Source organism: Prionailurus viverrinus, chromosome E1 (genome assembly GCF_022837055.1).
Source record: "Prionailurus viverrinus isolate Anna chromosome E1, UM_Priviv_1.0, whole genome shotgun sequence".
NCBI lineage: Eukaryota > Metazoa > Chordata > Mammalia > Carnivora > Felidae > Prionailurus > Prionailurus viverrinus.
The window spans coordinates 52,959,489-52,985,531 of NC_062574.1; the positions used below are offsets into that span (position 1 = coordinate 52,959,489).

The 26,043-nt window shown below is 52.9% G+C and overlaps 1 protein-coding gene across 2 annotated transcripts in view; it reads left to right on the plus strand.

Annotated features, from left to right (window-relative positions):
• TBCD (tubulin folding cofactor D) overlaps positions 1–26,043 on the plus strand; it is a 159,283-nt gene that overhangs the window by 72,847 nt on the left and 60,393 nt on the right. For both annotated transcript variants that reach the window (XM_047832076.1, XM_047832075.1), the window contains exon 14: positions 18,034–18,190. In XM_047832076.1, the coding sequence (XP_047688032.1) occupies positions 18,034–18,190 (157 nt within the window). The remainder of the gene's footprint in view (positions 1–18,033; positions 18,191–26,043) is intronic.

Below are 26,043 nucleotides of genomic sequence, written 5' to 3' on the forward strand. Positions count from 1 at the left end.
ATCGTGTACAAGTAGTTGTTTGAACACACATTCTCCTGTGTTTGGGGTATATATCTTGGAGTGGAATTGTTGGATCATATGACAAATCTATATATAACCTACCAGGGAGCCACCAAACTGTCTCCCCCAGCGGCTGCCCCATCGTACGTTCCCGCCAGCCGTGCCGGTGTCCACGCCAACACCTGTTCTTTTCCATGTTCTTATATTATAGCCAACTCAGTGGGTGTCTCTTTATGGCTTTAATTTATATTTCCCTAATGACGGACAAAACTGAGCGTCATTTCATGTACTTATTGGCCATTTGTGTATCTTTGTTGGAGGAGTGTCTATGTAAGTCTTTCACCCGTTTTAAAATTGGGTTGTCTTTTTATTGTTGAGTTATAAGAGTTCTTGGTGTATTCTAGATTATAGACCCTTTAAAGATAAACAATTTTTACAAGTGTTTTCTCCCATTCTGTGGTTTGTCTTTTTATTCTCTTGATAGTGTTTTTGTATCCTATCATTTCTTTATTGTAAAAATGTCACCATTGTTTTCATTCTTTTTAGTTCTCTTTCTCTCCTATGTGTTCACAGTGTTTGGGGTGTGTGTGTGTGTCTGTGTACATGCACACATACACGTGCATTTATACAGATTTTTAAAAAGTATCTTTAATTTTTTTGTTTTTAAGCACTTAGTATTTCTTTACTTAGAATTGGGATTCTTTATGAGAGAATTTATAGTTTAATGAAGGAAAGCAGAAAGCCCAGCAGACTAGACTGTGCTAGAATTTGTATGTGATACAGGTGCAGGAGCCATGCAGATTATGAAGTCTGCGTATCACCTAGTTGTACCTGTTACTTATATGCATTGAAATTCAGGGGGGTCTGGGTGGCTCAGTCAGTTGAGTGTCCGACTTTGGCTCAGGTCATGATCTCACGGTTCATGTTCAAGCCCTGCATCGGGCTCTGTGCTGACAGCACAGGGCCCACTTCGGATTCTCTGTTCCTCTCTCTCTCTACCCCTCCCCTACTCACTCTCTCTCAAAAATGAATAAACATTTTGAAAACATTGAAATTCGTGGTTTAGGTCAGAACTAAGATCGTGACTTTTATGGACACGAAGCGGTGTGGGTGTGTGTCATTTATATACGGTGTACTCAGAAAGTCACGTCTGTCTGTGTAATTTATTTTAGCCACTTCTATAACATTTGTGCTATTTTAACGGAAAATATTTTTATGAGTCTTCTAAGAAGAAGTTTTGCTATCTGAGGAAAAATCCTCACCTACTAAATCGATTTCCACATCTTCCAGATTTTGTTGTCTATTTCTGCTAGTTGTGGCCCATTTGATGTTTAAAATACAACACAGGCTGGCTGCTTTGTTATGGGGCTGTACTGGTAAGGCGGCTGGACGGCCCCAGTTGACGGGAATTTCAGATTTGCTTGTGAGAGTAGTGCACCAGCCTTGCTCCCGTGACACTGCCCTAATGACTGGTTAGTAAGGGCACCACGTGGGTGCAGGGCACAACCTAGGGTGTTTTTTTTTTAATGTTTATTTATTTTCGAGAGAGAGCGGGAGGGAAGGAAAGAGAGACAGACAGACAACATGAGCAGGGGAGGGGCAGAGAGAGAGGGGGACACAGGATCTGAAGCAGGCTCCGGGCTCCAAGCTGTCAGCACAGAGCCCAACGCGGGGCTCGAACTCAAGAACCACGAGATCATGACCTGAGCCGAAGTCGGACACTCAGCCAGCTGAGCCAGCCAGGCGCCCCTCGGGTGGTCTTTAATGTGCCTGGGCTGAGAGTACTGTGCTTTCTTTGTGCCTATTTTCACACTTCCTGCCCCCACTGTGGATGGAGATTGTCCAGCATGTGATGCAATTGTGAGGCTCTTGCTCTCTCGGGAGCCTCCTTGGGCCTGGGTGGGCGGTGCGGTGCGATGCCCAGCTGCCCTGTGGCCACCCCGTGTTGCAGGCACTTCCCTGCCTCGGCCTCCCAGTGGGCTTGCGGGAATCCCTGCTCATGTCCTATGGAAGTCGTGGGTGGCTGGAGGTCTCTTGGGGCCTTGGGACTGGTGGTGGCCGTGCTACCTTTTGCTTGTAGCAGGTGGATGGCCTGCAGTCCCCCAGCACTGGCTCGCTGGCTCTCCCGGGAAGTGCATCTTGTGGTGGCGTCCTGAGAAGTGGCCCCAGTGGTCATGCCACGTAAGGAAATGCAAAGGTGAAGGCTTTGGTTTTTCTCTTGCAGGCAGGGCTGCTGTTTCAGGGTTATGAGCTGGTCTGGGTGTGGAGGCCATGTGAGCCCTGAAGTGGGAGGGCACAACACAAATCCGAGGAGAGAGAGTCGGTAGCAACTAGTGTCTTGTCAGTGGCAGTGGGGAAGCGCTTTGGGGCTAATTTTGTGTTGTGTTTTGTGGAGATGAAGTGAGTTTGCAGCCCTCCTCACCATACTTAACTGTCTCTGTGTCACCCTGGGGAGGTCATGGGAGCAGGGGCAGGTCACAGGGAGGGGAACTGGTGGGGCGGGGTCATGGGGAGGGGAGGTCACAGGGGAGGTGGCTGTTGACCTCCAGGCAGTGTCATTGGAAGGGTGCTGTCCACGTCCACCTGGCCCTGCTGCCCACGGTGGGGATTGAGACAGAAAGAGAGAACCCTTCTGGCAGCTCAATTCAAGATGGTGATAGGCTTGCTGTTGACCAAAACTCTGATGGCCTTCACATTCGTCCTTCTCCCCAGTGCTGGCCATGTGACCTTGGGCAGTGTGCCTTCTTTCTGGCTGTGTACATCTTGTGTGTCAGGGCAGAGGGCTCTCGGCCCGGTAGGCCCACCAGCTCAGAAGTTCTGTGCCGTAGGCATCTTGGGGCCCCTGGAGGTCTGGGCTCTGTGGCTGGGAACCTCGGTCTGTGACTCAGCGGCAGAACTGGTCTCTGACTTCCGGGTTAAGCCTTTAATTCTCCTGAATGCTTGTTTTTGCTTCTTTCAAGTTGATGTACTAGGGCCACTGTGTCATCAGCTGTGGGCGTTTCATCTGCCAGTGCAGTGCTCATGTCCCCTCCCCCGTGCCCCCTGCGGCCTTTGGCAAAGGGACAGGTGGACAGATGGGCGGTTGTCCCTGTGCTGATAGCCAGGCAGCAGAGGGAGGAGGAGCCTTTTTTACCTCGCATTGAGAAGGAGGATTGTTAGTCGGTCATGACAGTAGTGTTGTTTTTGGTCACGACAGTGTTTAATTTGCAGAGAACAATTACTTAGATTGCTTGAAAAGAAATAGCTTTTTAAAAAAATGTTTCAGGGGCGCCTGGGTGGCTCAGTCGGTTAAGCGGCCGACTTCGGCTCGGGTCATGATCTCGCGGTCTGTGAGTTCGAGCCCCGCGTTGGGCTCTGTGCTGACAGCTCAGAGCCTGGAGCCTGTTTCCGATTCTGTGTCTCCCTCTCTCTGTGCCCCTCCCCCGTTCATGCTCTGTCTCTCTCTGTCTCAAAAATAAATAAACGTTAAAAAAAAATGTTTCATTTATTTTGAGAGAGTGAGTGGGGGAGGGGCAGAGGGAGAGAAGGAGAGAGCATCCCAAAGAGGCTCCGCGATGTCAGCACAGAGCCCAATGTGGGGCTTGAATTCGTGAACTGTGAGGTCATGACCTGAGCTGAAATCAAAAGTCCGATGCTCAACCGACTAAGCCACCCACGTGTCCCCGAAAAGAAATAGTTTTAACACAGAATCTGGGTTCAGGCTGGGCCGGTCTGATTGGGAAGCTAACACCCCAGTGTGGCAGCCCAGAGCTGGGAGATGCCACTGGCTTTGAAGGCCCTGACAGGTGCCTAGGCTCCCTCCTGAGGGTGCACCTCCTGAGGTCTGTCCACCTCAGGGACCTCCTTCTGCTGTGGCCTTCACACACTTGGGTGGTGCTGTGATAAGCACATCCCTTTGTCCGTGTCGCTGTGTCCCTGGGCTCTGACACGAGAGGTGGGTGTGCCCCTGAACCTGGGTGCCAGGATGTGGTGTCGGTGACCTCGGTGGGGGGGCATCTCCCACCTAGGGGCTTCGTGCCCATGACTTCTCCCGTGTGACAGCTTCCCCTGGGTACTGTTGGCGTTCTGCTGTGTGAATTTAATAAACCAGGGCTGTGTGGGGACAGTGTGGCTGTTCGGTGGTGTCGCTCCAGGCGCTGCGGCTCAGCTCATCACCTGCTGCTGACAAGGTGACAGCTACTCACGGACAGCCCTGACTCAGCGGAAATGTGCGCCGCGGGCCCCCGGCTGCTCTGTGGAGCAGGGCCACCTCTGGTCCGTCGGGGCTCCTGCTCTTTCCTTCTGGGAGGCTGGCCGCGGGTGCAGCTGTCACATCCCCCTGGCGGCCTGCATGAGGCCTTCGAGGACACTCTCGAGGAGCGGGGCATTTGATCTTACAGAAGACATCTGCAAGTATGGGTGTTCAGGGCTGAACACGTTAAAAGGAGTATGCAACTAGAAGGTTGTATTTTCTATTTGAGGATTGTTTCTAAGCAGACATTTCAGTTTTACTTTTAATGCGGCAAGGTGAGCCGAGAGTTAGATTAACTTCTACAAGTGTCATCTAAAACCAGCTGGTTCGCACTGTGGCAGAGGAACCAGTCACCTGTGGAGCTTTCTGAACGTCCAGGTGGCTGCTCTAGACCTGGGACCCTCACTCGGTGGGAGGGCTGGGGTGGCCCGGCCGCTTGTGGAGGGACAGGCAGCTGGGAGTGTCTGGTGAGGCTCTTTCTGCTTCTCAGTGTGGCTGGGGGAGGGAAGGGTCACCCGGACGGAAAATAGCTGCCCACTTTATGTCCATCCCTCCTTGGGACACTTGTTAATGTGGCGACTTAAAGATTTGGGGACTAGATCTTAATTTCTTAAAAAGAATTTTTTTTTTTAATGTTTCTTTACTTTTGAGAGGGACAGAGAGAGAGGGAGACACAGGATCTGAAGCAGGCTCCAGGCTCTGAGCTGTCAGCACAGAGCCCCACGCGGGGCTCGAACCCATGAGCTGTGAGATTGTGACCTGAGCCGAAGTCGGACGCCCAACCAACTGAGCCACCCAGGCGCCCCAGATCTTCTTAATTTCCAGTAGCCCAGGGTCTAGTGGTGAGAGCCAGACCGAGGTCGTGTCCATCCCTTTCCTTCTTGTGGCATCCCCCAAGTAAGTATTCAGGGCACTGGCCTTGGTCCAGACCAAGCCCTAGGTCACATTTTCCTTCGGCTGGATGACCTGTAGGCAAGGGAGGGAGAGGGTTTGTCTTCACTGCTGTAGACTCTGTGTTATCTGTAAGCATAAATTTGGGGAGCTGAGGCATCGCAGACGTTAGGTGTGTTTTAAAGGGAGGTGAAGAGGTGCCTCTCTGTCGTCCTCAGTTACACGGAAATGTGCAAGGCAGTTAGGCTTGAGCGAAGCATTGGGGAAATCTTTCCAAGAGGAATGGCTTAAGCAGGTTTAGAAAATTGCAGAGGAGAATTTTGGGGGAAGAATGAGAGAGACACTCAAAGCAGTTTTGTACCTACTGTGTGCAAGGTGGTGTGCTTTGATGGTGTGGTGCATCCGTGAGCCAGCAGAAGGGAGCCCTCGCCTGTCACTGCCTGTCACGTGGTCGGGACGCTGCCTGTGGCTCGTCTCTGCTCCACAAAACAATGCACTGCTGCCTGAGCACAGCCGACTCCAGGTCCTGTCTGGAGAGACGGTTGGCAAGGATCCGGGGCAGAGGTGCTTCCTGATGCCCGAGGTGGGGGATGCAAGGTGGAGGAGGGGTAGTAGGTCACTAGGGTCCCCCATCCACCTTTTCATGCCACTGCTCTTTCAGAGGTGCGGCTCTCAAGCCTTTTACTGCTTGACAAAGTGCCGCGTGTGTGTGCATTCGGTGACGACTCACAGGTGAGTTCACTGTCACACTGTCAGGATTCAACCTACAAACGTGTTCCGCACACAGGGTTTTCACAGTTCCTCACACTGACGGTTTCCCATGAATCTGTTCTTGAACATGAGGCCAGTGCCTCTTACCTGGGCGGGGGGCCTTCCACTGCCGCTGCCCCTCCCCCACCCTTCCAGGGTTCTGGAAGCCATCTGACGTCGTGGGTTCCTACAGGGGAGGCTCATCCCTCGAGCACCCGCGTGAGATGCTGACACCTCTGCTGGCGTCTGTCACCTGGCCTGGCACTCAGCAGGCCTCGTGCTCTTACAGCAGGTACACTTCACACTCTCTTTTAAGAATTGTGCAAACGCCCAAGTACGGTGAGCGGGGCAGCCCGGCCCTGTGCTTCTGCATTGGCCTCCCCGCTGTGTGTGTGATGTGGCCCATGGCCCTCTTGACTCTTCCTGAGGGGGTCCAGTCAGTGGTTCCTGTTCTGGCCTGACTGAAGTCCCCTTAAGCAGGACTGCAGGCCGTGTGGCGGGTCTTCGGCTCCGGAACCCACTGGTCTTGGCTGGTCGCTACTGGGAAGTTTCGTCCGTTCTTCCATTCTTTGCTTATTCCTCAGCTGGTGGTGGTGTGGGGTTCAAGTCCTCCGGTTTCTGGGGCGGTTGGGCTGGTGCAGGGGGAGCAGGGCCTGGTGGAAGAGTATTTCCCTGCTCTCCCGGGAGGCCCTCCCGTCCCTGTAGTGCTCGTGTTCCCTGCGGCCGGACAGCCAGCACTGTGGAAGTAGTTTCTTTATTCTGAGCCGGCCTCACCACTTGGCCAAGAGGGCCAGCCCGTAGGTTACCCTGTTCATCTGCACGGCCTGCAAGTCTGTCGTGCTGTGCTTTGGCGATGACCACAGCCGGCTGTCAAGGGGGTGAGGCTCGGTGTGGGAGGTGGGAGCTCCTGCGGAGCCCTGGGGGGCTGGCGCACAGCCTGGGCTGGGAGGAAGGCCACTGCTAGGCCCCAGGGGCTGGTCAGAACGGGAGCCGGAGTTCTCAGTTATGGCAAATTGGGGATCTTAGCGCCTCTCAGCAGGGCGCTCTCAGCTTCTCTGAAGTAGAACATGACGCCTCAGGCCAGTAGGATGTGGTGTCCTCTTATTTGGATTTTCAGCCTTTGCACTGAACCCTTTTTCTGCCCATGGCCTTTGGACATGTGGGCCTTCAATGTTTAGACTCTAAGCTCTAAATGATGCACGGGACATCTCCTCCTCATGACGGCCGCAGCCCCATCAACAGGGCAGTTGTGGACGCTCTTCTCATGGTTGTGGATGTGGCCGTGGTGGTCTTGGGCACCCTCACTTTTGCTCTCAGGTGTTGTGCTGTCTCATGTATTCTTGGCATTTAGAAATCGAAATCCTCAGGTCATCCAGTTGCTTTGTGAGAAATGCTTCCTTGGTAGAGCTCACAGTTCCCTAATTTGGAACTTGTGGAGCTGGGTGTGGTCCCTCCAGGATGGACATGATGGCGCACTGACAGCAGAGTGTGTGGGGAGAGGCCGGGCGTGTGCACATGCAGGGGCCTGGGATCAGAGAACGGGGCCCCAGGGCTGCAGACAGCTGTGGGATGGTCACCTGTCATTCTTGAGACACCCGAGGATTGGGCTCTTGGGCAGGTGCTAGGTCTAAATGCTAACCAGAGATGTGAAGCCTTAAAAAGATGGCTACAAGTGGGCCCTGAGCAAAGAGGGACCTCTCTTGGTGGGGGGCTAGGAAACCCAGGGTGCCCGCACCAGCGTCGGGGTCCCAGCCACGGTTCTGTTGGACTGGAGGGTCTTGTTGCTTATGTGCACACTGGGCCCAGAGTGACATTGTGACTCAGAGATGGTATCACCTGTATTCACGTTTGTATGTGGATGTGTGCAGGTGTGAAGACTGCAATTGGCACTAACACCTTCTCAACTGCCAGGTTAGTCTTTGATGTATCTTTTTTTCTTTAAATTTTTTTCAACGTTTATTTATTTTTGAGGCAGGGAGACAGAGCATGAACGGGGGAGGGTCAGAGAGAGAGGGAGACACAGAATCCGAAACAGGCTCCAGGCTCTGAGCTGTCAGCACAGAGCCTGACGCGGGGCTCGAACTCACGGACCGCGAGATCATGACCGGAGCTGAAGTCGGCCGCTTAACTGACTGAGCCACCCAGGCACCCCTCTTTGGTGTATCTTAAAGGATCTTCGCATTATAAAGAATAAGGCTTGTTTCTGGTTCTTATTTATTTTACTGTTAATAATCTGAGTGCAGATTCCATATATGTGTTTTTGACTTTAGGTGGTTTAACTCAAAGTTATGGGTATTAAGGCTCCGGAAGGTTCTGCCAGTGGCGGATGTGAGCCACTAACATCCCAGACTGATGTTAGGAGGTGGAGGGCTACCTGGTGAGCCAGACTTCTTGCCATAGTGCGATCTGTCCTCCTAGACCAGTGTCTCCAGGAGGGGCCTGAGCAGCCGTGCTCTACATTCTGGAGCATCAGAGGTGGTTCTCGTCGCCAGAGCCAGGACTGCTGCCTGAGAACCTGTTGGTGGTGTGAAGTTGAAGAATGACACGTGGTATTTGCAGGGAGAGAGGAGTGCAGACAGCCCAGTCAGCATAGAAAGCTGTGCTCCTAAAGGTGATGTTTTCTGACCCTGAGGTTACAGGGTGTGCAGTGCCCTGCTCTGAAATCGCACCCAATCTGGGGAGAAGGCTGGGCCCACCCGTGTGAGACCTCTGGACCCTACCGGGTTGGATGGCACAGACTCACCCAGCCTGCAACTGGGGACCCCCTCAGCACGCGACACGTCCTTCTAGTGTGAACCTCAGAGGGCAAGTGGGAGGTGGCTGTGGTGGAGGGTGGGGAGGATGTGTGGGGAGGCGCAGCCTGGCACCAGAAGGCCACTGGGCACAGTTCTGCGTACTCTGGGCCCTGGGCACTGAAGCCTCTGTGTGTGTTGGCGGGCAGCCCTGGTCCCATCTCTCACAACTCCCTGCCGGGGGAAGTGGCCAGGCTGTGCCACTGGTGGGGCCCGACTGGTGGGAACTCTCAGGGTCAGTGTGCAGAAGCAAAGAGGGGCTTTTGCTTATGTTCTGTCTGAATGTCTTGGTGTATTTCAGTTGAGGTTTTTAAAAAGAAAAACAAGAGATTATTTCTTAAAATAGGAAAAAGACATTTAGGTTATTTTACAGTACAGTCCTTAAAAAGTGACATTTAAAAATTCTTTTTTAAAAAAAGCACTCTTCTGGGGCGCCTGGGGGGCTCAGTCAGTTAAGCATCCAACTCAGGTCATGGTCTCACGGTTCGTGGGTTCGAGCCCTGTGTCGGGCTGTGTGCTGACAGCCCGGAGCCTGGAGCCTGTTTTGGATTCTGTGTCTCCCTCTCTCTCAGCCCCTCCCCTACTCGTGCTTTCAAAAAAAAATAAACACTAAAAAAATTAAAAAAACAAAACAAAACTACTCTTCTGATGTCTTCAGTTAAGTCTAGAAAGTTTGTATTTTCAACGTCACGATGGTAAAATCTAGGCCACGTTGAGCCCGGGGTTACTTGAGGAGTTCTTTGGAAGCAGGCAGATGTTCATGACAGTCTAGGCAGGTGTTCCCATGGAAGGTGCACCCTCTTGCCCTGCCTCATGGGAACCACCGCAGTGATCCAAGTGGCATTTACTCTGCAGCCACTTTGTCAAGCCTCCTGGCAACCAGGGAATCACAGGGGGAAGAAAGAGGTGCACAGGTGATGAGGGGCCCATGGTCCTAAAAGAGGTCAGGGATCCAGTCTTCATGGTGTTTTCTCGGTCATGGCCATACCTCCCTAGTGCCTGCCCCAACCCCAAGGGCTAGAAGTCAGCACTGTTGGTATTTGGGCTCATAGGGGCCCTGAGCAAGCTGTGGTCCCTCAGTGTGATGCTTGTGGTGCAGTCATGGACTCACTAGGGGCTGTCACTCTGTGTCTTGTGGCGGATGCAGTGTCCTGACCTCCCGTTAGGTGGAGAAGGGCCTGGCGCAGAGAGTCCCGATCGTCATCAGGATTGGAGTCACAGTACGGTGTTTGGCTGGGCTTCCAAGTGTTCTCCTGTGGTGACAGCATATTTTGGATGGCAGCGTGTTGTCTCCGTTGTGGTTCAACCCTCCATTCCCATCAGCACGGGTTTATTTCTATTGTTACAAACAGTGGTTGCACCAGTGCAGGTGCTCAGGACACCTTGGGGACACCTCCCAGGAGGCACCAAGTGGGGGGCGGCCCCCACTACTTGGTCACATCCTGAGTCCACATGAAGGGCTTTGCACACAGAGTGGTGCCTGCGTCATGTCCTCAGGGACAAAGGCCCCGCAGCCGACTTGCCAGTTCAAGGGTCAGCCTGTAGACGCTCTGCCTGCGACCCCCACCCGCTGTGTCAGTACACGTGTTGGGATTCCTGTTGGTCATCGGGTGTGCTCACCGTGTTTTCTGCTGAGTTGGGGTGTTCCTGGTTTTGGGTGTGTGTGGGCTCTCCCCGTGTAAGTGCTGCCGCAGCACACTCACTCACGTTTGCTACTTGCTTTGGTGTGTTGGTGTGCTGAGGTCACGACACTTCACGACATCCTCCGTCACTCCCTTCGGATTTCTTGCACCGTTGGAAAGTGGTTCCCCGGCCTGGGAGTAGGCTGCATTTGCTGGCCTTTTCTTTCAGCCGTTTTACGGTTTCATCTTAGAAACATTTTGAGCTCTCTCACCCTGTGGGTTTCTTTGGTGACTTGTATTGGCTGGTGGGTCCTGTGTGTCGTGTGCGTGTCTTGAGGAACACAGGTCCACACGTGAAGAGCGTGGCTCCCTTTCGTGGCTCCCCATTCTTGCCTCCGCCCTCTCACCCCATGGTTCCCTTCCAGCTTGAACTTAGGCTAAAACACATGCCTGGGCCTGCCCCCTTGCTGCTGCCTTGTCGGGGCTCTCGTGATTTGTGGGGGACGGGCACCGAGGCCTTTCTGCTGGAAGGCGCCGTGCTGCTCTCAAGTCCCCTCAATTCTGTGCGTGAAATTCTGGCGTCGCCGTGCGTGGGCATTTCATACGTTCCCCCAGACATGTTTGGTGTCCCGGTGCCTCCCTGAGCCTGGCTGCCGCGTCGCGGGCAGACCTGCCGTGCCGCCGCCACCCCCGGAGCCGCCAGATGCCGCACTTCCATAGCGTGTTGGCTCGGCGGTGTCGCCCACAGGGAGCCCTCCAACTGCCTCGTGTGAGGTTGGCTTTCTTAGCAGGATTTCCTGAGGTGCATCAGGTGTGGCGAGTGTCGCTGGTCTGTTCCTTTCCCCTGGTGCGTGGTAGTCCTCAGCAGGCCGTGCCCGGTGGTGAAACATTCACCTGCCGAAGGACACGAGCGTGGTTTCCGGGGTTGGTATCGTGAGCAAGGTGCCGTGCGCATCTGTGTGCAGGGAAGTCTTCACGTCTCGGATAAATGCTGAAGAGTGCGCTCGCTGGGTCATGGAGTACATCCACCTCTTGCAGTTTATTTATTTTTGTGATTATTGGAATATAGTTGACATACGGTGTTACATTATGCAACTTGGTTCTGATGGAGCAGATAAAGAAGCATTCAGGGAGTTGAGAGAGTATTTTGTTTTAATGTTTTCAGATTTTCAGACAAGTCATTACCCCCACTTTCTGAGGAACGATTCTGCAGGTGGTTTGGATGGTTTGGGGACAGTACAGACCTGGGCTGTCAGTGTCCTGGAGAGCAGCCCCGATACTGCCCACCCCACCCCCCCCCCCCAGATTCTTTATTACCTGCCACCTAGATTTAATCTGAATCTCTGGCTGTTTGATATGGTAAGTGGTTTTCACTGACTTACTGTCCCTGTTCTCAGGGGAAGCCGCTGAATGATGCGGAGGGTGAGCCCAGCTCTGCGAGTCGGGCAGGTGGTGTGGCGGGAGCTGCCCTTGACACCAAGGGGCCATGTCCAGTGGAAGGGTAGATGCCACTTGTCCTTTGCCTCAGTCTTGCTTTGTAGTCACATTAGGCGTTTCAGGAGTCCTTGCCCCCAGGTATGACCGTGGGCTCCTTCCCTCTCTCCTATGATGCATTTCTCTTGTGGCTGATGTGTGTTGTAGTGGTGGCCACCCAGCCTGGACTGTGAACTTGCAGAGGTAGAAACATTAGTCCAGAAAATAAACCGTGATACAACCAGTGCAGAAGCTACCTCTTTTGGTAGTCACGAATTATTCTGATTTAAAGAACACGTATGGTGGGAACTCACACGCACCTTGGCTCTCGGCCACGGCACCGAAGGCAGTGGTAGGGGGGGTCTTGTCTATAGGGAAGGCGCTTGGGAGGGTTTTAAGGGCCTTCATGGCTGTGCAACTTCTCCGTGGAAAGGGAGTCCACTGGGACAGGGGACAGTGGGTCCAGGTGCTGCATGGGCCAGAGTCCCACCCCAGCAGCTCGGGATGATATAGGTCTCCCAGTGTTGGTGGAGTCCCTCATCCTCTAAGGGAAGGCCAGCACAGAAGTCTGTACTTCTCCTCTGTCTGGAGTGGCCACTGCTGCTGCAGGCCAGCTAAGGGCCTTTGGGACACTTTTCAAAATGTCCTATGGGAACTGGAAACCAAAATGTCTATAGAACTAGATATTCTGTCCATCATTTCCTCTTGCCCCCTAGCAAATTCAACACTGTTGTTTTTTTTTTTTTTTTTTTTCCCCCCTGAGCAAGTTGGGCCACATTTTTGAGGGAGGTATGATGGCTATTTGTACTGGTGACTGAAATGGCAGTTCTGTGGTGGTGGCCACACCCGCTCCTGGGAAGCCAGTGCTGTCCCTGGGTCTGAGTGTGGCTCCACGTGCAGCCCTGTTGTGTGCTCTGGGGCATCCTGGGTGACTCCGCCCCTGCGTCCCTGGAGGTGCAGCCCCACACCACCGGGCGGGGGCGGGGAGGGGGGTGTGTTGTCCCAGTGCCTCCTGGAGACTCCATCCATACCGTGAATGCCTTCAGTGACAATTTTGTTCTTTAAATTAGAATAATTCGTGACTTACCAAAAGACGTAGCTTCTGTGCTGGCTGTATCACGGTTTCTTTTATGGACTAACTGTTTCTACCTCTGCAAAGAATGCCCGGGTCCCTCCCGCCCCTGGGTGCGCACCTCGCAAGCTGGGTGGCGGAGCTGTGGCACTCTGGGGGTTAAGTCATTTCTCTCACCTGGAGGCTGCTTTGTCCTTAGGCACTTGGCGTTAGACAAATGACATGCTGTCTAGAGAGAAGGGTATTTAAATTACATTTCTGGACTCTGGGTTGCCAAAAGGAAGCCCTCTGGGGAATCTTATATATTTGACATGCATTTGCAGTGTGTAATTGGAACCATGAGAAAGGTTTTTGTTCAAAGCTAGTGAAGAGTTTCCTTATTTTAAACCTGTTGAATCTGGAAAGAGTCGTTAGTTTTTGAACTGTTTCTCTGATAATGACTTCTTATACAGGTTTGGGGTTAAGAGCTGTTTCTACTCCATAGGTACTACCCCCCACCCCAGGCTTTGTGGTTGTTCCCGGTGGCCTGCGCGGCTGCTGTGTCTTGTCCTCCAGGCCCTCCTACAGCAGAGGCTGGAGAGGGCCAGGCCTGGTGGCTGCGGTGGTCCCGCCAGCCCCTTTCCCCCTCAGGTTGCTGTCGACATGGCGTGAATCAGAGCTGACAGGCCCGAGTTTCAGTTTTCTTGTTAAATCCACCGTGTCCCTTTTCCTCCTCTGAGCTCCTTTACTTTCTGTAAGTCAGATTCCCTTGTGGCGCCCGTGAGGGGAGCGTCCCCACTGTCTTCTCTGGGACCCTGTCCAGTAGTGAGGCCTGTGTCAGTCCAGGCAGCCACTTCTTCACCTGCCCTGGAGAGTCAGCTGCTGATGTCTGTTGCCGGTGTCAGCGGAAGGGTCATCAGAGGCCTCCGAGGAAAATGACAGGTTCAAGACGTCGAGGGCATTTGTGCCAAGGACTTGGGTGGAGCTTGGCCAGGCGGCCATGTGGGTGGGTGTGGCTGGTGGGCGGCGTGGGCCTCTCCTTCTCTGACCTGTTTCTGTGGGAGGACGAAGACTAGCGCCTGCCCGTTGTCAGACCCAGCACATGGGCACGTGTGGGTGCTGGGGATAAAGTCAGGGTGTGTGTCCGGGGGTCACCATGGCCCGTGTTCCCCACTGGTCTGGTATCCTTGTCCTGAAGGGCTCGGCCTGCAGGCTAGTGCTCAGAGGCTGACCTTTTTCCACTCCTGGAGACAGTGGGCCACATGGACAAAGGTTGGACCCACTAGGCTGTCAATTTGCCCAACAATAAATGTTGGTCAGACTGTGGCAAGGTCTGTGTGTGAGTGGTGGTGGAGGTCCGTTAGTGGAATACAAACCAGCAATTTGTGTGTCCTTTTCCTCATGGCTGACTGACTTCACTGGCCAACAAAGCAACGCTTTGGAAAACCGTCTCCCTCTTGGGAACAGACCACTGGGTTCCCTGACCCGGAGTCAGGTTCTGCGGGTATGATGGGAGTGACCTCAAGGGCGCGTAGGCCTGGGGTGGGGGCTGTGTACATATGGAAGCAGGCTTCTCACCGGTTGCACTGAGCATTCTCAGTGTGGTTGCTGGTGGGTGTGATGCCTACCTGAAGCCGACATCCGCAGCACTGGCCGCTGTCACTCATGGTTGTCTGTCTTGAAATTGATTTTGTCCAGTGGACCGATAAATTGGGACTCAGCAGTTAGCATCCAGATTCCCCTCAGGCTATAGAATTGCTGAACGGTCTTACCCAGAGCTGTCTGGGCAGCTGAGTTACAGTAACGGTCTTAGGGGCCCTGGCGTAGCAGTGATACTGTGTTTATAGGATGCTTTCCTCCTAAAGATGCCACAGCCTATTAGTTGTGACATCCATTGGGCTGCGAATGGGCTGTCCTGTGAGTGTGGAAAGTGAATATGAACGACACTGGAAGATGAGGAGTAGTTCCAGGTGGTGTGGAATTTCCAGTAGAACTGCTGATGACCAGTCTGAAGCATTGCAGAGTTGGTTTAGTTCAAGTTCAGACAAAAAGTAAAAAATCACTTAGATTTAACCCCTTCATGTACAGTGGCTATGATGGCGCCTTCTCGCTTGCTGTGGCATTTGTATCTGCCCTGTGAGTCTTACTGGAGGTCTCGTTAGACATTCACGAGGACTGATAGGTGTTCTTCCGGAAAATGGAGCTTAGTTTCTGGTGTGCTGGATGACGAAGGCAGACTGTTGTCACCTTCAGAGGCTCCCGCCCAGCGAAGTTTGCCTGGCATGGAGAAGGCTCCAGGGCCACTGCAGCACTGTGGTGTGGCCCGGAGAGATGCAACGTGTGGGGGTGCTGGGGCCTCTCGAGAGGGAACCCCAGGAGCCACTGGGGTGGGAGTCGTCGGACAGACCCGCCCTGAGAGCCAGGGGCGGTGCGGCAGTGACGGAGGGGCTGGGCGAGAAGAAGCTGGAGTGAGGGGTGGCAGTGGTGGGGAGAGCAGGCCTTAGCTCGATGGGGAGGCAAGGGTGGGTGACCCTGGGGTGACCACCGTGCTGCGAACTGTGCCCCAGAAAATGGTGTGTGTGGCCTCTGGCCCAGTTTCAGACGCTGTGGCATGTGGGGCATGTCCCAGGAAGGGCGTCCTGCTGCTGCTCAGTTGAGGAAACGAGAACTCGGCAAGAGGGTGGGCTCCAAGGTTTGGGGTCCTCGGCATGCACAGAGGAGGGGAGGCCCGTCCCAGCTGCGGTTTCCTCCGTGTGCTGGGCGTGGGTGCCCCGGAACACCCTGTGCTCCATGGGACGGTGGGTGGAGGCGCCTTGCTTGGCCCCATCCTGGGAGGAAATGTGTGACCTAGAGCACCGTGTCTTTGAGCTTTCTATGTTTTGATAACTTATTTTGGAGTCTGCTTATGTAACTTTAAGTAAATTTATCTTAACATTTTACAATCTGATTAAAAATAATCATATATATATAAAAATTGTACAAAGGGCCACCTGGGTGGCTCAGTCGGTTAAGCCTCCGACTTTGGCTCAGGTCACGATCTCGTGGTCCGTGAGTTCGAGCCCTGCGTCGGGCTCTGTGCTGTCAGTTCAGGGCCTGGAGCCTGCTACGGATTCTGTGTCTCCCTCTCTCTCTGACCCTCCCCCGTTCATGCTCTGTCTCTCTGTCTCAAGAATAAATAAAAACGTTAAACAAAATTTTTTTAAAAAATTGTACACAATCAAATCTACTTTTTGTTGCTATTTATATGGAATCAAAGTCCTTAGATGCAAAAAGGCAGAGGGGAGATTTGTGTTTGATATTCACAGTCCTTCTGTTGTTTCTTTTGATTTTTTTTTTTTTTTTTTTTTTGCCCAAGGCTATTTCTAGGTATGTTTTCCTGGAAGATAATTTCTAGGATGATAGTTGCACATTTGGGTAATTGCTGGTTCATTTTTCTTGAATCCTACCTGGAATGTCTTCTCAGACCGCGTGCATGTAACGGTGCTCGTCTGGCTAAACAGACTGGAGGGTGTGAAGTGCACGGTGAGGTGCTCGTGACGGGCGCTCGCGTCCCGGGGCAGCCCTGGCACACACATGCACGGTGGGGGCTGAGGCTGGGCCCTCTTGTCCTGCCTTCTGGTCACTCGGTGTGCTGGCTTTTAGCTTTGTTCTTTGTTGTGTCAGTGGTTGGTCATCGTTGTCGTCCTGGTCGGCCGTTCCCGTTTTGGGCAAACGCGTGGTGCTTGTCTGCGGCAGACACCTGCCCGGTGTGGGAAGCTGCCGTGTCCGCGCCGTGCGGCCGGGGGTGTCAGGCTGCTGGAGCGCGGGAGGCCCTGGCCGCGGGCGCGCTCCCCACGGCAACCTGCAGCTGATGCGTCCCTCGAGGGTGTGGGCCGTGGCCTCTGGCCTTCCCCTGCCCATCCTACGGCGTCAGGCGTCAGGCGCTGCGAAGCAGTTCTGCCCGAGCGCCACCAGTGCTGGGGGCGGGGACACATGGTCACTCCGTCTTCTCAGAGAACAGATGTTCACTTGTTTCCACTTTTCATACTTTCTAAACACCAGGGTGAGCTGTCCGCATGCTTTATGGCAGCATCGTTGTTGGTTTTAGATTAGTAAATTGGGACTTTCAGAGTATCTTTAGAAAATCTCATTTATAGTGACTTCTAAAAAAAACTTATATCGTCTGAATTGCAAATTAAACATTTTTTTAGTTTTTTTCTATCATATTTTCCCGTTAGTTTAAGAGTTTTGTTTTTGTTTTTGTTTTTTTAGTAGGGGGCACGAGAGTAGGGAGGGGGCAGAGGGAGGGAGAGAGAAGAGAATCCCAAGCAGGCTCCACGTTCAGCGTAGAGCCTGACGTGGGGCTCCATCCCACGACCCCGGGATCATGACCTGAGCTGAAATCAAGAATCAGATGCTTAACCCACTGAGCCACCTAGGTGCCCCTAAGAGGGTTATAAAAAATTAGTTCATTTATAACATTAATCAGATTCTCATATTTTTTAAAGCCCTGTACATGACTATAACACATGGTACTTTATTTTCTGTTTAAATAGTTTACGTGTCTTAATAGGTGAACTCTTCCCCAAGTACTTGAAATACATGAATCTGGTAAATTTAACAGATAAATATGCTAAAATTTTAGCTCCTTTAAACATTCTAATACTCTTACCATGTATCTTAAAATTCTCTCATATTTTACATCAAAAATCACATGAGCAGTATTATTAAATTACTCATTTTCAAATGGAACCAGAAGGATAATCTGTTATGTACTTCAGATTACTTTGTACAGTGCAGATATTTTAGATAATTACACGTGTGTTGGTTATCCCTAAAATTAACACAGAAGTAACCCTGGGCTTGGTTTCCTTTGTCATCCTGGTTCTTGATTCTGAAACTGAGCGACTTAAGGCTCCCTGCGCCCCAGGTTCTCCTCCCCAGGGTGGGATGTCGGGTGCTACCTTCTGGCCCGAAGGTGAGGCGGTCTCATGTCCGTGGTCCCTGTGGCCAGCAGACCCCAGGCCTCTCCGTGCCTTCCGGTACCCACTTTCATCTCTTCCTGTCATTTGGGGGCAGCTTTTTAAAAAACGTGTCCACCGACTTCTATTTTCCTTCTAAACACGTGCTTTCTGACCAGGTGGCTTTAGGTTGGGCTGGGGAGCCGGCAGGCGTGCTGCTGCCGAAAAGCCGCGCGTGCCGCCCCCTGGCCCCGTGCTCACAGTCTTTGTTTCCTGTGCCCAGTTGTTCCCGTGATCCTGAAGGCGCTGACCTATGAGGAGAAGCGGGGCTCCTGCAGTGTAGGTACCAACGTCAGGGACGCCGCCTGCTACGTGTGCTGGGCCTTCGCACGTGCCTATGAGCCCCGGGAGCTGCAGCCCTTCGTGGCCGCCATCTCCAGGTAAAGTCCGCAGCGGGGTCAGATGCGCCCTGGGGTTGTCCCCGGGATCACGTCCTCCCGACGGCAGTGTGCATGGGAAGCAGCTGACGTGGCCCCTTTCCCACAAGAAATAGGTATTAATGAGCAGATAATATGACTTTAAGGGTGGTCTGTAGAAAAGAAACAGCTAGAGTGGAATTCCTTTTTTGTGGGTAAACAGTTCAAGCCGGAAGTGTTTAGGAGGAATGTTCTAGAGGCTTTGGCCTCTGGCTAGCAGATCCTTAGATGAAGGGGATCGGTGTGAAAGAAGTGCAGGTGGGGAGCACGTGAGTCGGTCAGGCGGTTTGTCTGTCTGAGTGTCTGTGCTGTGAGAAATTCTGTCACCTTGGCCAGAGTTCCTGGAAATGCTCAGGAGAGCTGGAGAAGGAAGCTGCTTTTGTTGAGGAGGCTGTGTTTTGTACCGCCTGAAGTTGCTAGTTCTTATGGACTTGTGCTTGCAATTCACCTGAGGCAACACTTACCAGCATCGTCAGTACCTTTGAAACGAAAATCAACACTCTTCAGGACAGGTCTGTGAGGTAGAAAAATAGATTTCTCTGGTTTCCTAGTGAAAGAATGGAGGCCAGCAGGCTCGTGGCCCCACCAGAACGCTCCCTGGACTGTGGCACCTCCGGGCTATTGGCCCTCTGACTTGGCCGTGAGAGCCCAGCCGAGCCCACCCTGCCCCCACCCTGCCCCCGCCCCCACCCCCTCCGCCCCCCAACCAGGCCATCTGGACACCTGTGACGTCATGCCCCACTTTTAGGCTCTGATATTTTGTTGCTTGGGAGAAGCGCAAAGCAAGTGTTGTTCCCAGTAGAGTGAGTTTTTAATTTAGTTTTTGTACTCTGATTTGTTACTCTGTGTTTTGCACTGAAATCAGTTCCTTTCCTTTGAAGAATGTCTGGTCTCTACTTCTTGTGGCTTAAGTGGCCAGGGGAGGGCCTCTGAGCTCGGTGGCAGCCTCAGTGTTAGTCATGCACAAAATCCTTACCTGACAGCTTTTACTAGCAAACAGATTTCAGGATGGTGCTCAGGTCACAGGTCGTGGCAGCTGCCTCGACCTGGGGAGGTGGGGGTGGGGGGCGTGCTACCCCCAAGGTCTGTGCGCGAGACCCTTCAGGGTCCTGGAGGCCAGGTCCTCCTCCTCAGGTGTCCCTGGGCGCCTGCGGGAGCTGCCAGTCCACTTGGCACGCTGCATGCTCAGAGGGCAGCCAGGGCCTCGGCTCCTGTGGCTCCTCTGTGTGGGATCAGAGGGCTTGGGGACTGGAGTGTCCCTCCCATCTTACTGGTGTCCAATGTCCCCAGGATTTGAGGGCTGAGAGAGGGGCCTCAGGCCTGTTTACCACCGGAGACACATGGCTGAGGCCTCTATCACTCAATCTTGACTCTCACATCAAAGCAAAGCCTCCAGAGGAACCTGAGGATTGTGATCCTGGCTCAAGGAGATAAAGTGTTTCCGAGGAAGTCATAAAGAGGCCTGGCTCTCCCTAGCCGTGTCCACTTGGGGAGGTGTGGGGCGGAGCCAGAGGGCGGTGGTCTGGCGGGATGCTGTCCTGCAGAGGAGCTGGCCCAGGGGGCAGAAGAAGGCAGCGTGTGCCACGTCCCTCACTCGTCCATGGCTGTGGCTGCTGGTTACCCTCGGGAGCAACGAGGGCCAGGCTGCCCCAGGGAGCCTGCCAGATCCTGGGCCCTACCTGCGGCCCTTTCCCCCTCTCGCTGCCTCTGCACTTGCCCTCCACTGTGCTGTAAACCGGCTTGAGGGACGTCCCTGCCTGCTTTCTTGTCCTGCCTCTCAACTCTTTGGAAGTTGCTTCTGTAACTAGAGAACGAAGGCAGAAACCGTGCTTACTGTTGACGTCAGTCACAGGACGATGCCGTGAGGTGTGGGTAGGGGCTATGGTTCTTCCCGTTCCATTGAGGATGAGCAAGGGACAGTGCTCAGGACACTCAGCCAGAGTCTCCCAGCAGACAGGTGCTGGGGCAGGCCCAGCTCTGCATGAGGGCACGGCCTGCCTCTGTGCTGAGAAGCCCGGACAGCCTGCTGTGCAGCAGACGCGACACGCGGCGCTTCAGGGGAATCCGGCTCTTCACATGGTTGTTCCCATTTCACAGTGCAAATGACCCCAACACACTTGCTTTTCAGTTTGACATTTGTCTGAGAGCCTCAAGCTTCACAGGAATCTGTGCCCCTCCTTTCTCCAGGGACCCTCTTTGGTCCAGCCTGATAGGAGAGGTGGGGCCCAAGGATGAAAGGTCGCCAGAGGAAATGGGATCGGAGTGAGACTTCGCTCACCTGGACAGCAGGAGCCCTGCGTGTGCAGAGCCGCACAGAAGGGAGAGTGGCCATCACTCACACTGTTCTGTACTTTGAGGACAGCTTCTTTCGGCACCTCAGGGTCGCAACCCTAATGTCCCCACTGATGTGTGCGGGCCCAGGGTTCCTCCCCAGAGCTCTGGGGTTTCAGGAGGGAGGGTTTTAGGGAGGGAGGCTCTGGGCTTTCTGCATTTTCAGAGCTTACTGTCAGACCCCGATCTCAGTGGTGACTATCAAAGTGAAGTATCAATGAATGGAGAGACTTGCTGGTAAATGTGAAGCCTGGCCTTAGCATGACATGGGTGTGGAAGTCGGGGGTTGGCTTGAGTGTGTGGGTCCCAGGCATAAGCAGGTCATAGGCCCTCGGACCTTTGGACCAGCCTGCACGATAACCGGTAAGCTCCCTTCTCTGGAGCGTGCTTCCTGCACAACGTGGGGCTGAGTTTTTGGAGGCCGAGGGGCACCAGCACATCTTACTGCAGGGTCACCACCATTATCCAGAGAAGCAAAGACAGACTTGGGGCTGAGGGAGCTGGCTCTGTACTTTGAGAGGATCCTGACTTCTTGACTCACTTCTTGGTGTGTGGCCCTTGGCAAGAGGTCTTCCAAGGGACCGGCGACCACCGGGTTAGTCCGCCTGGGTTGGTCTGCCCTCGGAGTGAGCATGCCTTTGCAGACTGCTTATGGCAGAGAGGGTGGGGCTGAGCCCGCTCCTTGGGGGTCTCAGGGAGTCTTTCAGGGCCCTACCGTGTTTCTGGAACGCACAGGGGGGGTGTGGAGGTGGGCGTTCAGAACACTGACCTTTCTGAGCCAGGACTCATTTTGAGCAACTCGCTGAGCATGAGGGAGCAGAGAGCATTGACTATGGGGGATGCCAGCGTCCTTCCACGGAGACCCCCTGGGTTCCAGTGGGTCCTTCGATCTCAGGGAGATTGGCTTTCCAGACTCCTGGGCATGCCCGAGTGATTGCTGGGATCACAGCACAGAGACCAGTAGCCGGCAGGGGAGTCTGGAGACTCCTGGTTCATTGCCTTCCTAATTTCACCTAACTTACCCAGGAGTTTCTGTGAAAAAGGCCCGTCTTGTCCCCTCTCCCTGTGCCCATCCCAGGATTGGATCAGCCAGTGCCCTTTGGAGCCACGCCCGGCAGGCTCTCGGGCCAGTTTAGCAGGTTCTGAGGGAGCCTGTGCCCCAGCTCTTCCCGTCCATCTGGACTGTGGGCATCCGGGGGCGGGAGGGCGGGTGGGAGGTGAGTCATGGTGCCGGGGAGCCTGGCGGACGCTGCCCGCGCGCGCCTCCCTGCCCCAGGAGTATCGGTTGGGGTGTGGCCTTCGAGATCTGCCTCCGTTGGTTTGTAATAAGTGACCACATTTTAATTGTCAGCCTTTAAACCCATTAATCCTGGCTCATGATAAAACCATGATATCTTTAATTGTACTTTCACAAACTCCCCAGTGGATCCTGCAAAAGTAGGTAGTTGAGATCAGAACGAAATTCTGGAAATGAAATAGAAATATCTGATGAAAGGAACCGGGGTGGGAGTAACAGCAAGGAGGCAGGCCTGGGCTCGGTGCAGGTGCCCAGGGGGGTGTCACTCTGTGGCCTCACCTCCTCAGTTGGCCACGAGAGGTGGGGCTCAGCTCCGGGGTTAGCTGCTCACCTTCCTGCAGGAACATGGTTCTCTCCCTCCTGGTGAGTATACATGGACCTTCTTTGTCTTAGAAATGTCAGAGAAAGGAGGTTTTTAGGTAGATTCAATCACATTTTGAAATCGTGTCGGTCTGTTTTAAAAACTCATCTTCTTCCCTCCCTCCTTCCTGTATTTTGGGAGAGAGTGAGCAAGCACAAGCGATGGAGGGACAGAGGGAGAGGGAGAGAGAATCCCAAGCATGCTCCACAGTGTGAGTGTAGAGCCTGACTTGGGGCTCAGTCCTATGACCCTGGGACATTGACCTGAGCCTAAATCAAGAGTTAGATGCTCAACTGACTGAGCCACCCGGGTGCCCCTAAAAACCTGTAAATCTTAAACACTATATATAATAATTATTTTGTGGAAAAGTAAGTAGGCCTTCCTGAAAAGCCACACATGATTTAGGAACAATGAGACACAAAGTTAAAATCGTCCCAAGTGGTTGTGCGTGCTCCACACCAGTAATCAGAAGCTAATTTGCAAGAAGAAGAAAAAAGGAGCCGGCTGTTGCCAGCATGTGCGTTGGTTGTCACCTTCCAGTGATTTCCTCACCTGAAACTCTTTTGAAAGCCAAGCCCCTGTTGACATCAGCGCCGTAGGGCCCTCCCTCACCAGCGCAGCCCACTCAGCCTGCGGAGCAAGCCCGGCCAGCAGCGTGCAGCGTGGGCAGTGCCTGGGGATCGAGAGTCCCAGATCTCTTCCTCGAGGGCAAGATTGTCCTGAAAAATCAGGAAATGGCAAGCATTGCTCAAAGCTACGTCTTGTTCTCACTCAGCGTTTCTTAATGGCAGACTTCCAGAGGGAAGATAAACCTTTTGTTTTTCAAGAAAAGTTAAATGGCGGTTCGTGACCAGGGTGCCCAGGGTGCCCTTACCTGTCCACCCGGTAAACACTCTGCCTCGCTCTGGCTCTGCTGGGACACGAAAGAGCTTTAAAAGTTTCTTGTGTTTTACCATAGTATTAACCGGTGTGAGCTTTGGTTCTCACGACTTAGAGAAGGAAGGTTCGGCCATGCGCAGGTCCTGTGTTTTACTCAGAAAGTGATGTGATTTGCGCTTTTTAGACAGTGTGGATGGATAATGAGTTATCAGCCTGGTAGCTACCTGAAAAGTTCCTTTACTTCTGTTTTGCTATAAAATATTGTACAGGCTAACAGAAATTGAGTTTGGGGTGAGATCTGCTCTTTGCTGTTCCTCCTGAAAACCAGGTGCCTGGAGCTTGGGGCAGGTGGAGGCGTGCAGCTTCCCCCTGGCGCGGACAAGAAAGAAAGTCCCTTTCTGTTTAACATAGACCATTTCTCCGTGTTGAGAAATCCTGGTGAAGTATCACTCAGGCTTCTGCAGCGAAAGCAAACGGGAAGACACCAGAGACGCGTTCCAGCCCGACTGAGGCCTGGCAGGCAGTGTGCGGGGCTAGCCTGGGGCCATGCTTCATGTCCCCTTGCTGAGTGTGGAAGAGAGCTGGTGACTCACGCACTGGGCTCCGGCCCGCTGTGGAGAGGGGCCCTCAGGAGAGCACAAGGACCCCGGGCCTGTGGGAGCTTCCACATTTATATTTGGCTAATATTCCCGGACCTGTGTTTGTTTGAAACATGCTGGTATTTCTAGATAAGTCAGTTTTGTTCTGAAAGTGTGAAATTAGAGTAGTTTAAAAGATTTAATCAGATCAAAAAATATTCGGGGCTTCTGGGTGGCTCAGTTCACGAGGAAATCACTGGAGTTTGAGCCCTGCGTCGGTTCTGTGCTGACAGCTTAGAGTCTGGAGCCTGTTTGGGAGTCTGTCTCCCTCTGTCTCTGCCCCTCCCCCACTCATGTTCGGTCTGTCGCTCTCAAAAATAAATAAGTAAACATTAAAAAAAAAAAAAAAAAAAAAAAAAGAACACCCAGCAATTGCACTACTAGGCATTTGTCCGCTGGATACAGGTGTGCTGTTTCAAAGGGACACATGCACCCCAGTGTTTATATAGCAGCACTATCAAAATAGCCAAAGTATGGAAGGAGGCCAAATGTCCATCGATGGATGAATGGATAAAGAAGATGTATATACATACAATGGAGTATTACTCGGCAATCAAAAAGAATGAAATCTTGCCATTTGCAGCTGTGTGGATGGAACTGGAGGGTATTATGCTAAGTGAAGTTAGAGAAAGACAAAAATCATATGACTTCACTCGTAGGACTTTAAGAGACAAAACAGATGAACATAAGGGAAGGGAAGCAACAAGAATATAAAAACAGGGAGGAGGACAAAACAGAAGAGACTCATAAATATGGAGAATAAACTGAGGGTTATGGGAGGGGAGATGGGATAAATGAGTCAGGGGCACTAAGGAATCTACTCCTGAAATCATTGTTGCACTATATGCTAACTAATTTGGATATAAATTAAAAAAATAATAAAAAAACCAAAATATTCAGTCAGAACAGTATTAAAAACCATATACAGGTACATGCACAGTTGATTTCTTGAGCTAACCTCAGAGTCTGTGTTTAAAAAGTAAAACGGTGTTTGGCTAAACGCTAAAAGCTGTGTTTTTTTTTTTTTTTTTTTTTTTAATTTTTTTTTTCAACTTTTATTTATTTTTGGGACAGAGAGAGACAGAGCATGAATGGGGGAGGGGCAGAGAGAGAGGGAGACACAGAATCGGAAACAGGCTCCAGGCTCCGAGCCATCAGCCCAGAGCCCGACGCGGGGCTCGAACTCACGGACCGCGAGATTGTGACCTGGCTGAAGTCGGACGCCCAACCGACTGCGCCACCCAGGCGCCCCTAAAAGCTGTGTTTTTAAGGGGCATTGCTATATTTGTCCTACTCTGTTTTGTGACGTTTGGTTGAACGTCAATAAAGCAGGGAACATTTTCAGCCACTAACATGTGAGTACAGGAGCTAACCTGTCTGAGGGTGAGGCGGCCCAAGACCCTCGGTCAGGTTCCCCGGCCGCAGCTAATGTGGCCCCTCAGAGGCCCCTGTGTGGGAGGCCCGCTTCCTGTGACACTGCATGCTGCACTTAGTTCATTCTGCTCGGGGTTACATAGACATAGAACCTTCTGGGGCTCCCGAGGTGCGTGGTCTTGACGAGCCGTAGCTCTGTGGCAAGTAAGTGCAGGAGCTGAGTGGTGTGCGCTGGGCCCTGTGTAGCTCGACTCCCAGCTAGAGCTGCTGGGGTCCCAGCGAGTCACCTGAAGCCAAGCACGGACGAGTGTGAGCACACATCTTGTTCCACAAGGCTCCCTCAGGTAACTGCGTGGCACCCCACCCTGCCGAGTGGCTGCCGCTGTAGTTGGCAGGGGAGCTGGAAGGAAGGGTGGCTAACACACATGAACCGGAAGCTACTTCCACGGTCATCCGGAATACTGTGCCTCTGTCGCAGAACGAGCCTGAAGGCAGGCCTGCAGTGAAGCCTGTCAGCTCTTAGTGGCCTTGGTCGCGTCAAGAACAACGTGGTTGGAAGTGGGCTCAGCCCGCCCCCAGGGGGGCCAGCGCGTCCACGGACGGGCAGGCAGGGCCCGGTGCTGTGTAAATGCGTGGTCACTTAGCAGCCCCCGGGTCATGGCTGGCCCATAGCGGCTGCCTCTCTGCACTCGCTCCTCTCTCCTCGGTGATCATTTAAAAGTGATAATGTAGGACAAATAGATTGTAGGACGTTTAAGAATTCAGTGTAAAATATTAATATTGAAGTATGAACTTTTGGCAGTATTGACTGGACCCAGAGTCAGGAAGTTATAAGTCTGCCTTTTTCTTGTGTCAGATGTTGGAGGAAAGCAGAAGTTCTTGGTGATTCTCTTCCTAGAAGGCGTGCCATCTCACGGATTGTGAAGCAGCAGCTCTT